This window comes from Drosophila miranda, assembly GCF_003369915.1.
Source record: "Drosophila miranda strain MSH22 chromosome Y unlocalized genomic scaffold, D.miranda_PacBio2.1 Contig_Y2_pilon, whole genome shotgun sequence".
NCBI lineage: Eukaryota > Metazoa > Arthropoda > Insecta > Diptera > Drosophilidae > Drosophila > Drosophila miranda.
Window position 1 is genome coordinate 17,518,453 of NW_022881614.1, and position 16,241 is coordinate 17,534,693.

Consider the following 16,241-nt stretch of genomic DNA (forward strand, 5'->3'; position numbering starts at 1 on the left):
GTCACACTAATCCCTACGGGCAGCCATTTTTTTCACGCTTTGTGTAAAAATTTGTGGAAAAAGTAGAAAAGTTTAAAAAATAAAGTAAAAAGGGCTGTAAAAGTTTTCTGATACTTGTAAAAGTATGCAATATTGAAATTTGTGAGTGTTCGAAGTGCGTGAAACCAACAATTGAACATGGAAACTGTTGTGGCTTTCAACAATGAGGTAAGTCCGAGGCAGGGCAGCCGCCGCTTGCTGATTGCGTGAGAAAAACTCGCTGCAAAGTACGCAAATTGTTTAAAGCGTGGTGGTTATACAACGCCAACCACTGATCCGATGCAATTGTTACAGTGAATATGTGCATACACAAAAAATAGTTATTTCTAGGCAATGCCACAAATTTGTTCGTACAAGCGCAGCACAGCGCCGCCCAGGGTTGCATGTTGCCTTGCCCGTGATACCGTGTACTCGATTGCGATAACCACAACCCCATGCCCACTTGTTCTTCCCATTCTGTCCTTTGCAGCTCTCCGGACTCTATGACAGCCGACCGCCCATATCCAAGGCCAAAATGGCCGCAATTACGAAGTCAGCAATGCGAGCCATCAAGTTCTATAAGCATGTCGTCCAGAGCGTGGAGAAGTTCATATTGAAGTGAAAGCCGGAGTACAAGGTGCCGGGCCTGTATGTTATCGACTCGATTGTGCGTCAATCGCGCCACCAGTACGGGCCCGAGAAGGATGTATTCGCCCCCCGCTTCCAGCGAATCCTCACAGAGACCTTTGCCAATCTCTTCCGCTGTGCTCCCGAAGATAAGAGCCGCATCATTCGCGTCCTCAATCTCTGGCAGAAGAACAATGTCTTCAAGTCGGACGTCATCCAACCCATCTTCGATCTGGCCGACCCCAACCACCCCATTTACCATCAAATGCAAATGCAAATGGGCGGTGGAGCCGGACCCGGTGGCAATGTGGGGCCTGGTCCCAGCAGCAGTGGCGCCCTTAGTCTGGCCGATATCTCCAGTGGGCCTAATGGACTCAACACCTCTGGATTGAGCAACATGGACCTGAGCATGAACAGTGGCGCGGGAGACGACAAAATGGGCGGGGTGCCCGATTTATCGGTGAGTTGTTGATTCGGCACCGCGGATGTTGGGCTTGGAGAACACACTCCACACAACATACATACTAACCGAATCCGAATGGGTATCCTGTATCCTTTGTGTATCCCTTAACGCATACTAACTCGCAATCTCTTCCAATCGTTGTTGTTCCGCTGTCTCTTGCTTCATGTCTTGCCAACCAACATCTTTCGGCCTCGTACACGCAAACACACGAAACACCCCAGATGGGTCATGAGAAATCCTACGGTGGCGGGGTCAGCAGTAGCAGCTTAAAGCGTCATCATTCGGATCAGCATTATATGAAGCGTCAATCGGGATCGTCCAGCAAGTCGCATCATCACAAATATAGCAAGACCTCGCACGAAATCGACTACGATGTGCGCTCGATCATGGACGACGAGGAGGACAACATGCAGCGGATGATGGCCGATGATCATCATCATCATCATGGCCATCACTGCATGGGCGACGACTCGCCCCCTACTTCATCCAATCTGCTAGACGTATGGCCGAATCCCAATCGATCTCATTCGCTTTTTTGTTTAGTTTTAATTTCTTGTATTAACACTGCCCGCTCTCTTTTGCGATCTGTTTTGCTTAATCCCTGGTTGGTCTTTTGCAGAACAACAATCTCAAACAACTGCTCAACGATCCGAATGTGCTGCGACAGCTGCAGACACTGCAGAATTTCCAGAAGTTCAAGCAACAGGAGGAAAACCAAAAGATGCGCTACCAGGACTATGCCCTCCAACAGCATTTGCAGATCGTGTTGAAGGTATCGTATATCGTTTATCCCTGGGTTACATTCCCTGGTAATCTGTAATCCAATCCAGGGCACTGCTGGCATGCCCCCTGCGATGGGAATGGGCATGGGCATGGGCATGAACCTCAACCACAGTGACGGGCAGGACATGAACAAGGACGTGGAGTTCATATCGGAGCAGCAGTCGATTGAGGTATACCACCGAATCTATTACTTTCTTTCTATCTTAGTTGTTTGTTTCGGCCTCGTGTATCTTTTCGATCCCCCCACCCCCACGGGAGGACTGCATTGTTGTCGGTTGCGTGAGTCGAAAGCATACACGAGTCGCCCACTCAACCTGCTCATGTTGTTGTTCCTATCGCGAAGATACATACACACAAAGAAACACTCCCGGAGTGGAGCGGAACGGACTGTGCTGACGTGCAGGTGAAGGTGCAGTTGAGTTTGAGTTTGTCCGCAAGAAGCGCCCAAAATGTTGTTATAACCGAGCGGAGCCGAGCGTAGCGGTCTAGGATTGTCTCCAATTTAAAATTAAGCTCTAACTATATCTGCGATAAAATTAAACTCTTTAAGCAATAACTTTACCACAATATGGCTCAACAATTGGTTCCACCCTACCCTCGATGGGCTGAGGGACGTTATTGAGCCATAAGTAGATACGATACTATTTTTGCCACCAAAAGTAAAAAATAATACTACCCTTGCCTTGCCTTGTCTTAAAGAGCGAAAAATCATTGAAAAACACTGCAAATATTTAAGATCAGAGCCTAAGAAACGAATAGTTGATTTAAAGATTTAAAGATTAAAGATATGTTGTACAATATATGACAAAAAAGAGAAGAGAAGCCAAAGGTAAGGTTTTTAAGAAAAACATTGTCCGGCGGACCCGCACCCGATGCTATAACAACGTTCTCCTAAATTTGTAAACCATTCAAAACAAAGAATCAAAAACTTGCTCGAAAACGCAAAATGCTAACGAAATGTCAAGAATCGTCGAATCGAACCACACGTCAACACACGCCAGAGAATGCAGTTTTTTGCAAACTCCAAAAATGCTAAAGAAAATTGCATAGAAACCAAAAATTAAATAGTCCGCAAATGCCGGCAACCGTAAAACCTATGCATGGATATAATGATATTGCGTGTGCAGTGTACACCAATACAATACAATAATCTGGACCCTCAAGAGAAAGAGCAACCAAACTCTGAAAACGAAAAAAGCATACGATCACATATTTTTTTGAAATATAGTTTTTGATTTTGTCTGTTCGCTCTGCGTTACGTTACATGTTTGAGCTGGCGTATACCGTATGTTTACGGTATATCGGTATATAATTAGTATAGAAATCCAATCAATGCAAGTATTTAGAATATGCCAGTCAAGTTGAAAATTGATTCATCAATCATATAAATTTATGTGGGTATGGCTAAATGTTCCATATAGCTGGTAATATTCGATCGAAGATCAAAATTGAACAATAGGAACAACTATCCTCTTTCGTTTTTTTTTGTTCGACCATTTTCGTTAAAACCTCTTTTTACGCAAAACGCAATAAAAGCAAGTGATTAAAATAAACCAATCAATTAGAAAATAGATTCACTAATCGGATAAAATTATGTGGTCATGGCTAAATGTTCTATATAGCTGATAATATTCCACGGATTATCAAAAACGAGGAATATGTAAAACAGAACTTAAATTCGTCAGTATATTTACGGTATATTTTTAAAATCTGACAGTATATTTTGGTATATTTCTGAGGGTCCGACGGTATATTTTAACGATAAGTCCGCGGTCACACTGCTGAGTAAAACCTTTAAAAAAATATAATTTTTATTTCGTCAAACCTGAGCAAAAAAAAACATACATTTGCTCCTTATCAATAGGATAGTACTCATAGTACCCATAGCAATAATATTCAAAACAAAGTAAAGGAAAGAAACATGAAAAAGCAGCTATACGGAACTCCGCGGGAGTCATCGCCAGGATTCCGCCGGCTATGTGCAGACAGCACGCAAAAGTATTTTTTTGGCGGGAACTCGAACTGCTCTACACCTTCAGGGAGTTTTGAAAAAAACTGCCCTGCACAAGAGGTAACTAACAGGAGTGTCTCGCCTATTTAAAGACGATTTCAAACACTTTTTCCCAACAGCCGGCATAGTTTGTCCGGGCGATCTACCCAATCGATACCCGGCATCCGGACGGACTACAATGTTGTGGAGAGCTTTGGTTTTCCCCTGCCCGTCGTAGTGAACGAGGCCTTGACCTTTGTGGGATCTGCTGCAGGAGCCGTTTCTGCAAATGTTGCCCAAAATGGCTGGGCTTGGGTACGGGCATAAGCACGGATCGAAAAATGATTTGGCTGGGTGTTCCAGTCCCACCTGAACGATAGGTGGCCAGGGCTGAGGGCGACGCGCCATCTAGCGGAAGTCCAGGGAGGCACGAAGGTGTATGCGGTCATCGGGGGGAGCTGGAGCCGTACTGGGGATATAAGTAATAGAATAGGATTAGTTATATGTATTAGTAAGGGAAAAAGGGGATAAATAGGAGTGAAAATATTATAAAACGTGGATTGGATTATGGAAATTGTGGAGCGTGGACGGAAGAGTTACGTCGAATTTTGAAATTTTGTGCTTAAAACAGAAAGTTTGAAGTGAGTACAGAAAAAGTGGGCGAGAAAATAGGTTGTAATGCAGAAAATTTTACTCACAGCCGGCAAGGAATATAGCCACCAGAACCGGGCCAGAAGGTTTCCTGGAGAGGAACACTAGAGTTCGAGAAAGTCGACTGCAGAGAAGAAGACTTTCCAACGTGAACCTGAGTGAGTTCGTTCCAGTTGCGCGTGTGTGAGTCAAGTAGCGCGGGACGTGTGAAGGGGGAGGGTGAAAGAGGACGATTTAGCTGCCAGGGCGATTCTAGCCACACCGCACGATCGTTGCATCGCCTTCCAGTGCGTGCCACACGTTTGGTCTCATTCACCACGTAAAAACCCGAAACCCTATTCACACACACACACGCGCACACGTATAAACGGACCTATATAAATTTAGGGCTGACCGGCCACGGCCAGCGATCGCCCGCGTCGTTTGCACTTAAAGGAAAAAAAACATAATCCGCACTCCAAACACCGTTCCACATTAAATGTTATTTTGTTCCGTGTGTTGTCCTTTATTTAGTATTTAATATTAGAGTAAACCGCTTAACGGTTGGCCATTGAACTAAATATGTAACGAGGGGGAACGTTGTGAGTTGCTGCGGAGACCGCAACTCTACAGTTATACCCGATACTAAGTCAGTAGGAGAGAGAGCCACTCCGGCAGACGCCGCTAATATTAAACGACACGACAAGGAGTGCGTGCGAGAGAGACAGAAAATCAGTCTGAGCGTGACGTCGGGCGCTGCGTAGCCAGTGCAAATTGATTTGTTCCTTTTGGCTATAAAAATGATCTGATCTGATCCAGATTCAGCAATCTGATATATATGATCATTGTCTATGATTCTGCGTTTTTAGTTTTCTCGTATCCTCAATATTGTGGATGCAACAGATTTTCGTCCTTTGAGGGGGCGGAAAGGGGTGGGGCGAAATTTTGAGATATACGTTTTATAGTGAGATCTAACAGGAGTGCGGATACCAAATTTGGTTACTCTAGCCTTAATAGTCTCTGAGATTTGTGAATATCCCCAGATTTTCATCCTTTGCGGGGGCGGAAGGGGGTGTGGCGAAATTTTGAAACAAATTCGTCTCGGTCCGATATATTAGGAGTGTGGATACCAAATTTGGTTGCTCTAGCTTTTATAGTCTCTGAGATCTAGGCGCTAATCATTTACTCTAAGCGAGAAAAAATGAAATTGTTTTCTTGATTCTGGCTATAATAATTATACGATCTGGTGCAGATTTTTTGCACTCTAGAAGATATAGTCATCTTCTACGATTCTGCGTTTTTAGTTTTCTCGTATCGTCGAAATTGTGGATGCCACAGATTTTCGTCCTTTGTGGGGGCGGAAGTGGGCGGGGCAAAGTTTTGAAATATTCTTGTAGCAGTGACATATAACAGAAGTCTGGATCCAAAACATCGTTGCTCTCGCTCTTATAGTCTTTGAGCACTAGGCGCTGAAGGGGAAGGACAGACGGACGGACGGACAGACAGACATGGCTCAATCGACTCGGCTATTGATGCTGATCAAGAATATATATACTTTATGGGGTCGAAAACGATTCCTTTTGGACGTTACACACATCCACTTTTACCACAAATCTAATAAACCCCAATACTCATTTTGAGTATCGGGTATAAAAAGAGAAGAGAAGCCAAAGGTAAGGTTTTTAAGAAAAACATTGTCCGGCGGACCCGCACCCGATGCTATAACAACGTTCCCCTAAATTTGTAAACCATTCAAAACAAAGAATCAAAAACTCGCTCGAAAACGCAAAATGATAACGAAATGTCAAGAATCGTCGAATCGAACCACACGTCAACACACGCCAGAGAATGCAGTTTTTTGCAAACTTCAAAAATGCTAAAGAAAATTGCATAGAAACCAAAAATTAAATAGTCCGCAAATGCCGGCAACCGTAAAACCTATGCATGGATATAATGATATTGCGTGTGCAGTGTACACCAATACAATACAATAATCTGGACCCTCAAGAGAAAGAGCAACCAAACTCTGAAAACGAAAAAAGCATACGATCACATATTTTTTTGAAATATAGTTTTTGATTTTGTCTGTTCGCTCTGCGTTACGTTACATGTTTGAGCTGGCGTATACCGTATGTTTACGGTATATCGGTATATAATTAGTATAGAAATCCAATAAATGCAAGTATTTAGAATATGCCAGTCAAGTTGAAAATTGATTCATCAATCATATAAATTTATGTGGGTATGGCTAAATGTTCCATATAGCTGGTAATATTCGATCGAAGATCAAAATTGAACAATAGGAACAACTATCCTCTTTCGTTTTTTTTTGTTCGACCATTTTCGTTAAAACCTCTTTTTACGCAAAACGCAATAAAAGCAAGTGATTAAAATAAACCAATCAATTAGAAAATAGATTCACTAATCGGATAAAATTATGTGGGCATGGCTAAATGTTCTATATAGCTGATAATATTCCACGGATTATCAAAAACGAGGAATATGTAAAACAGAACTTAAATTCGTCAGTATATTTACGGTATATTTTTAAAATCTGACAGTATATTTTGGTATATTTCTGAGGGTCCGACGGTATATTTTAACGATAAGTCCGCGGTCACACTGCTGAGTAAAACCTTTAAAAAAATATAATATTTATTTCGTCAAACCTGAGCAAAAAAAAAATACATTTGCTCATCACTAGGATAGTACTCATAGTACCCATAGCAATAATATTCAAAACAAAGTAAAGGAAAGAAACATGAAAAAGCAGCTATACGGAACTCCGCGGGAGTCATCGCCAGGATTCCGCCGGCTATGTGCAGACAGCACGCAAAAGTATTTTTTTGGCGGGAACTCGAACTGCTCTACACCTTCAGGGAGTTTTGAAAAAAACTGCCCTGCACAAGAGGTAACTAACAGGAGTGTCTCGCCTATTTAAAGACGATTTCAACAACTTTTTCCCAACAGCCGGCATAGTTTGTCCGGGCGATCTACCCAATCGATACCCGGCATCCGGTCGGACTACAATGTTGTGGAGAGCTTTGCTTTTCCCCTGCCCGTCGTAGTGAACGAGGCCTTGACCTTTGTGGGATCTGCTGCAGGAGCCGTTTCTGCGAATGTTGCCCAAAATGGCTGGGCTTGGGTACGGGCATAAGCACGGATCGAAAAATGATTTGGCTGAGTGTTCCAGTCCCACCTGAACGATAGGTGGCCAGGGCTGAGGGCGACGCGCCATCTAGCGGAAGTCCAGGGAGGCTCGATGGTGTATGCGGTCATCGGGGGAGCTGGAGCCGTACTGGGGATATAAGTAATAGAATAGGATTAGTTATATGTATTAGTAAGGGAAAAAGGGGATAAATAGGAGTGAAAATATTATAAAACGTGGATTGGATTTGTGGAGCGTGGACGGAAGAGTTACGTCGAATTTTGAAATTTTGTGCTTAAAACAGAAAGTTTGAAGTGAGTACAGAAAAAGTGGGCGAGAAAATAGGTTGTAATGCAGAAAATTTTACTCACAGCCGGCAAGGAATATAGCCACCAGAACCGGGCCAGAAGGTTTCCTGGAGAGGAACACTAGAGTTCGAGAAAGTCGACTGCAGAGAAGAAGACTTTCCAACGTGAACCTGAGTGAGTTCGTTCCAGTTGCGCGTGTGTGAGTCAAGTAGCGCGGGACGTGTGAAGGGGGAGGGTGAAAGAGGACGATTTAGCTGCCAGGGCGATTCTAGCCACACCGCACGATCGTTGCATCGCCTTCCAGTGCGTGCCACACGTTTGGTCTCATTCACCACGTAAAAACCCGAAACCCTATTCACACACACACGCGCACACGTATAAACGGACCTATATAAATTTAGGGCTGACCGGCCACGGCCAGCGATCGCCCGCGTCGTTTGCACTTAAAGGAAAAAAAACATAATCCGCACTCCAAACACCGTTCCACATTAAATGTTATTTTGTTCCGTGTGTTGTCCTTTATTTAGTATTTAATATTAGAGTAAACCGCTTAACGTAAAATCTTGGCCATTGAACTAAATATGTAACGAGGGGGAACGTTGTGAGTTGCTGCGGAGACCGCAACTCTACAGTTATACCCGATACTAAGTCAGTAGGAGAGAGAGCCACTCCGGCAGACGCCGCTAATATTAAACGACACGACAAGGAGTGCGTGCGAGAGAGACAGAAAATCAGTCTGAGCGTGACGTCGGGCGCTGCGTAGCCAGTGCAAATTGATTTGTTCCTTTTGGCTATAAAAATGATCTGATCTGATCCAGATTCAGCAATCTGATATATATGATCATTGTCTATGATTCTGCGTTTTTAGTTTTCTCGTATCCTCAATATTGTGGATGCAACAGATTTTCGTCCTTTGAGGGGGCGGAAGGGGGTGGGGCGAAATTTTGAGATATACGTTTTATAGTGAAAGCTAACAGGAGTGCGGATACCAAATTTGGTTACTCTAGCCTTAATAGTCTCTGAGATTTGTGAATATCCCCAGATTTTCATCCTTTGCGGGGGCGGAAGGGGGTGTGGCGAAATTTTGAAACAAATTCGTCTCGGTCCGATATATTAGGAGTGTGGATACCAAATTTGGTTGCTCTAGCTTTTATAGTCTCTGAGATCTAGGCGCTAATGTTTTACTCTAAGCGAGAAAAAATGAAATTGTTTTCTTGATTCTGGCTATAATAATTATACGATCTGGTGAAGATTTTTTGCACTCTAGAAGATATAGTCATCTTCTACGATTCTGCGTTTTTAGTTTTCTCGTATCGTCGAAATTGTGGATGCCACAGATTTTCGTCCTTTGTGGGGGCGGAAGTGGGCGGGGCAAAGTTTTGAAATATTCTTGTAGCAGTGACATATAACAGAAGTCTGGATCCAAAACATCGTTGCTCTCGCTCTTATAGTCTTTGAGCACTAGGCGCTGAAGGGGAAGGACAGACGGACGGACGGACAGACAGACATGGCTCAATCGACTCGGCTATTGATGCTGATCAAGAATATATATACTTTATGGGGTCGAAAACGATTCCTTTTGGACGTTACACACATCCACTTTTACCACAAATCTAATATACCCCAATACTCATTTTGAGTATCGGGTATAAAAAGAGAAGAGAAGCCAAAGGTAAGGTTTTTAAGAAAAACATTGTCCGGCGGACCCGCACCCGATGCTATAACAACGTTCTCCTAAATTTGTAAACCATTCAAAACAAAGAATCAAAAACTTGCTCGAAAACGCAAAATGCTAACGAAATGTCAAGAATCGTCGAATCGAACCACACGTCAACACACGCCAGAGAATGCAGTTTTTTGCAAACTCCAAAAATGCTAAAGAAAATTGCATAGAAACCAAAAATTAAATAGTCCGCAAATGCCGGCAACCGTAAAACCTATGCATGGATATAATGATATTGCGTGTGCAGTGTACACCAATACAATACAATAATCTGGACCCTCAAGAGAAAGAGCAAACATACTCTGAAAACGAAAAAATCATACGATCACATATTTTTTTGAAATATAGTTTTTGATTTTGTCTGTTCGCTCTGCGTTACGTTACATGTTTGAGCTGGCGTATACCGTATGTTTACGGTATATCGGTATATAATTAGTATAGAAATCCAATAAATGCAAGTATTTAGAATATGCCAGTCAAGTTGAAAATTGATTCATCAATCATATAAATTTATGTGGGTATGGCTAAATGTTCCATATAGCTGGTAATATTCGATCGAAGATCAAAATTGAACAATAGGAACAACTATCCTCTTTCGTTTTTTTTTGTTCGACCATTTTCGTTAAAACCTCTTTTTACGCAAAACGCAATAAAAGCAAGTGATTAAAAAAAACAAATCAATTAGAAAATAGATTCACTAATCGGATAAAATTATGTGGGCATGGCTAAATGTTCTATATAGCTGATAATATTCCACGGATTATCAAAAACGAGGAATATGTAAAACAGAACTTAAATTCGTCAGTATATTTACGGTATATTTTTAAAATCTGACAGTATATTTTGGTATATTTCTGAGGGTCCGACGGTATATTTTAACGATAAGTCCGCGGTCACACTGCTGAGTAAAACCTTTAAAAAAATATAATATTTATTTCGTCAAAACTGAGCAAAAAAAAAAATACATTTGCTCCTTATCAATAGGATAGTACTCATAGTACCCATAGCAATAATATTCAAAACAAAGTAAAGGAAAGAAACATGAAAAAGCAGCTATACGAAACTCCGCGGGAGTCATCGCCAGGATTCCGCCGGCTATGTGCAGACAGCACGCAAAAGTATTTTTTTGGCGGGAACTCGAACTGCTCTACACCTTCAGGGAGTTTTGAAAAAAACTGCCCTGCACAAGAGGTAACTAACAGGAGTGTCTCGCCTATTTAAAGACGATTTCAAACACTTTTTCCCAACAGCCGGCATAGTTTGTCCGGGCGATCTACCCAATCGATACCCGGCATCCGGTCGGACTACAATGTTGTGGAGAGCTTTGGTTTTCCCCTGCCCGTCGTAGTGAACGAGGCCTTGACCTTTGTGGGATCTGCTGCAGGAGCCGTTTCTGCGAATGTTGCCCAAAATGGCTGGGCTTGGGTACGGGCATAAGCACGGATCGAAAAATGATTTGGCTGGGTGTTCCAGTCCCACCTGAACGATAGGTGGCCAGGGCTGAGGGCGACGCGCCATCTAGCGGAAGTCCAGGGAGGCTCGATGGTGTATGCGGTCATCGGGGGGAGCTGGAGCCGTACTGGGGATATAAGTAATAGAATAGGATTAGTTATATGTATTAGTAAGGGAAAAAGGGGATAAATAGGAGTGAAAATATTATAAAACGTGGATTGGATTATGGAAATTGTGGAGCGTGGACGGAAGAGTTACGTCGAATTTTGAAATTTTGTGCTTAAAACAGAAAGTTTGAAGTGAGTACAGAAAAAGTGGGCGAGAAAATAGGTTGTAATGCAGAAAATTTTACTCACAGCCGGCAAGGAATATAGCCACCAGAACCGGGCCAGAAGGTTTCCTGGAGAGGAACACTAGAGTTCGAGAAAGTCGACTGCAGAGAAGAAGACTTTCCAACGTGAACCTGAGTGAGTTCGTTCCAGTTGCGCGTGTGTGAGTCAAGTAGCGCGGGACGAGTGAAGGGGGAGGGTGAAAGAGGACGATTTAGCTGCCAGGGCGATTCTAGCCACACCGCACGATCGTTGCATCGCCTTCCAGTGCGTGCCACACGTTTGGTCTCATTCACCACGTAAAAACCCGAAACCCTATTCACACACACACACGCGCACACGTATAAACGGACCTATATAAATTTAGGGCTGACCGGCCACGGCCAGCGATCGCCCGCGTCGTTTGCACTTAAAGGAAAAAAAACATAATCCGCACTCCAAACACCGTTCCACATTAAATGTTATTTTGTTCCGTGTGTTGTCCTTTATTTAGTATTTAATATTAGAGTAAACCGCTTAACGTAAAATCTTGGCCATTGAACTAAATATGTAACGAGGGGGAACGTTGTGAGTTGCTGCGGAGACCGCAACTCTACAGTTATACCCGATACTAAGTCAGTAGGAGAGAGAGCCACTCCGGCAGACGCCGCTAATATTAAACGACACGACAAGGAGTGCGTGCGAGAGAGACAGAAAATCAGTCTGAGCGTGACGTCGGGCGCTGCGTAGCCAGTGCAAATTGATTTGTTCCTTTTGGCTATAAAAATGATCTGATCTGATCTAGATTCAGCAATCTGATATATATGATCATTGTCTATGATTCTGCGTTTTTAGTTTTCTCGTATCCTCAATATTGTGGATGCAACAGATTTTCGTCCTTTGAGGGGCGGAAGGGGGTGGGGCGAAATTTTGAGATATACGTTTTATAGTGAGATCTAACAGGAGTGCGGATACCAAATTTGGTTACTCTAGCCTTAATAGTCTCTGAGATTTGTGAATATCCCCAGATTTTCATCCTTTGCGGGGGCGGAAGGGGGTGTGGCGAAATTTTGAAACAAATTCGTCTCGGTCCGATATATTAGGAGTGTGGATACCAAATTTGGTTGCTCTAGCTTTTATAGTCTCTGAGATCTAGGCGCTAATGTTTTACTCTAAGCGAGAAAAAATGAAATTGTTTTCTTGATTCTGGCTATAATAATTATACGATCTGGTGCAGATTTTTTGCACTCTAGAAGATATAGTCATCTTCTACGATTCTGCGTTTTTAGTTTTCTCGTATCGTCGAAATTGTGGATGCCACAGATTTTCGTCCTTTGTGGGGCGGAAGTGGGCGGGGCAAAGTTTTGAAATATTCTTGTAGCGTGACATATAACAGAAGTCTGGATCCAAAACATCGTTGCTCTCGCTCTTATAGTCTTTGAGCACTAGGCGCTGAAGGGGAAGGACAGACGGACGGACGGACAGACGGACAGACGGACAGACAGACATGGCTCAATCGACTCGGCTATTGATGCTGATCAAGAATATATATACTTTATGGGGTCGAAAACGATTCCTTTTGGACGTTACACACATCCACTTTTACCACAAATCTAATATACCCCAATACTCATTTTGAGTATCGGGTATAAAAAGAGAAGAGAAGCCAAAGGTAAGGTTTTTAAGAAAAACATTGTCCGGCGGACCCGCAACCGATGCTATAACAACGTTCTCCTAAATTTGTAAACCATTCAAAACAAAGAATCAAAAACTTGCTCGAAAACGCAAAATGCTAACGAAATGTCAAGAATCGTCGAATCGAACCACACGTCAACACACGCCAGAGAATGCAGTTTTTTGCAAACTCCAAAAATGCTAAAGAAAATTGCATAGAAACCAAAAATTAAATAGTCCGCAAATGCCGGCAACCGTAAAACCTATGCATGGATATAATGATATTGCGTGTGCAGTGTACACCAATACAATACAATAATCTGGACCCTCAAGAGCAAGAGCAACCAAACTCTGAAAACGAAAAAAGCATACGATCACATATTTTTTTGAAATATAGTTTTTGATTTTGTCTGTTCGCTCTGCGTTACGTTACATGTTTGAGCTGGCGTATACCGTATGTTTACGGTATATCGGTATATAATTAGTATAGAAATCCAATAAATGCAAGTATTTAGAATATGCCAGTCAAGTTGAAAATTGATTCATCAATCATATAAATTTATGTGGGTATGGCTAAATGTTCCATATAGCTGGTAATATTCGATCGAAGATCAAAATTGAACAATAGGAACAACTATCCTCTTTCGTTTTTTTTGTTCGACCATTTTCGTTAAAACCTCTTTTTACGCAAAACGCAATAAAAGCAAGTGATTAAAATAAACCAATCAATTAGAAAATAGATTCACTAATCGGATAAAATTATGTGGGCATGGCTAAATGTTCTATATAGCTGATAATATTCCACGGATTATCAAAAACGAGGAATATGTAAAACATAACTTAAATTCGTCAGTATATTTACGGTATATTTTTAAAATCTGACAGTATATTTTGGTATATTTCTGAGGGTCCGACGGTATATTTTAACGATAAGTCCGCGGTCACACTGCTGAGTAAAACCTTTAAAAAAATATAATATTTATTTCGTCAAACCTGAGCAAAAAAAAAATACATTTGCTCATCACTAGGATAGTACTCATAGTACCCATAGCAATAATATTCAAAACAAAGTAAAGGAAAGAAACATGAAAAAGCAGCTATACGGAACTCCGCGGGAGTCATCGCCAGGATTCCGCCGGCTATGTGCAGACAGCACGCAAAAGTATTTTTTTGGCGGGAACTCGAACTGCTCTACACCTTCAGGGAGTTTTGAAAAAAACTGCCCTGCACAAGAGTTAACTAACAGGAGTGTCTCGCCTATTTAAAGACGATTTCAAACACTTTTTCCCAACAGCCGGCATAGTTTGTCCGGGCGATCTACCCAATCGATACCCGTTATCCGGTCGGACTACAATGTTGTGGAGAGCTTTGGTTTTCCCCTGCCCGTCGTAGTGAACGAGGCCTTGACCTTTGTGGGATCTGCTGCAGGAGCCGTTTCTGCGAATGTTGCCCAAAATGGCTGGGCTTGGCTACGGGCATAAGCACGGATCGAAAAATGATTTGGCTGGGTGTTCCAGTCCCCCCTGAACGATAGGTGGCCAGGGCTGAGGGCGACGCGCCATCTAGCGGAAGTCCAGGGAGGCTCGATGGTGTATGCGGTCATCGGGGGGAGCTGGAGCCGTACTGGGGATATAAGTAATAGAATAGGATTAGTTATATGTATTAGTAAGGGGAAAAGGGGATAAATAGGAGTGAAAATATTATAAAACGTGGATTGGATTATGGAAATTGTGGAGCGTGGACGGAAGAGTTACGTCGAATTTTGAAATTTTGTGCTTAAAACAGAAAGTTTGAAGTGAGTACAGAAAAAGTGGGCGAGAAAATAGGTTGTAATGCAGAAAATTTTACTCACAGCCGGCAAGGAATATAGCCACCAGAACCGGGCCAGAAGGTTTCCTGGAGAGGAACACTAGAGTTCGAGAAAGTCGACTGCAGAGAAGAAGACTTTCCAACGTGAACCTGAGTGAGTTCGTTCCAGTTGCGCGTGTGTGAGTCAAGTAGCGCGGGACGTGTGAAGGGGGAGGGTGAAAGAGGACGATTTAGCTGCCAGGGCGATTCTAGCCACACCGCACGATCGTTGCATCGCCTTCCAGTGCGTGCCACACGTTTGGTCTCTTTCACCACGTAAAAACCCGAAACCCTATTCACACACACACACGCGCACACGTATAAACGGACCTATATAAATTTAGGGCTGACCGGCCACGGCCAGCGATCGCCCGCGTCGTTTGCACTTAAAGGAAAAAAAACATAGTCCGCACTCCAAACACCGTTCCACATTAAATGTTATTTTGTTCCGTGTGTTGTCCTTTATTTAGTATTTAATATTAGAGTAAACCGCTTAACGTAAAATCTTGGCCATTGAACTAAATATGTAACGAGGGGGAACGTTGTGAGTTGCTGCGGAGACCGCAACTCTACAGTTATACCCGATACTAAGTCAGTAGGAGAGAGAGCCACTCCGGCAGACGCCGCTAATATTAAACGACACGACAAGGAGTGCGTGCGAGAGAGACAGAAAATCAGTCTGAGCGTGACGTCGGGCGCTGCGTAGCCAGTGCAAATTGATTTGTTCCTTTTGGCTATAAAAATGATCTGATCTGATCCAGATTCAGCAATCTGATATATATGATCATTGTCTATGATTCTGCGTTTTTAGTTTTCTCGTATCCTCAATATTGTGGATGCAACAGATTTTCGTCCTTTGAGGGGGCGGAAGGGGGTGGGGCGAAATTTTGAGATATACGTTTTATAGTGAGATCTAACAGGAGTGCGGATACCAAATTTGGTTACTCTAGCCTTAATAGTCTCTGAGATTTGTGAATATCCCCAGATTTTCATCCTTTGCGGGGCGGAAGGGGGTGTGGCGAAATTTTGAAACAAATTCGTCTCGGTCCGATATATTAGGAGTGTGGATACCAAATTTGGTTGCTCTAGCTTTTATAGTCTCTGAGATCTAGGCGCTAATGTTTTACTCTAAGCGAGAAAAAATGAAATTGTTTTCTTGATTCTGGCTATAATAATTATACGATCTGGTGCAGATTTTTTGCACTCTAGAAGATATAGTCATCTTCTACGATTCTGCGTTTTTAGTTTTCTCGTATCGTCGAAATTGTG

At 42.7% G+C, this 16,241-nt stretch overlaps 1 protein-coding gene across 2 annotated transcripts in view; it reads left to right on the forward strand.

Annotated features, from left to right (window-relative positions):
- LOC117192219 (SR-related and CTD-associated factor 4-like) overlaps positions 1–16,241 on the forward strand; it is a 180,150-nt gene continuing 163,909 nt past the window's right edge. The window contains exons 1-5 of one of the 2 annotated variants that reach the window (XM_033396887.1): positions 1–207; positions 509–1,105; positions 1,330–1,608; positions 1,728–1,880; positions 1,939–2,061. In XM_033396887.1, coding sequence (XP_033252778.1) covers positions 911–1,105; positions 1,330–1,608; positions 1,728–1,880; positions 1,939–2,061 — 750 coding nt within the window. In that variant the 5' untranslated portion in view covers positions 1–207; positions 509–910. The remainder of the gene's footprint in view (positions 208–508; positions 1,106–1,329; positions 1,609–1,727; positions 1,881–1,938; positions 2,062–16,241) is intronic. The other variant, XM_033396888.1, reaches the window with a different exon arrangement.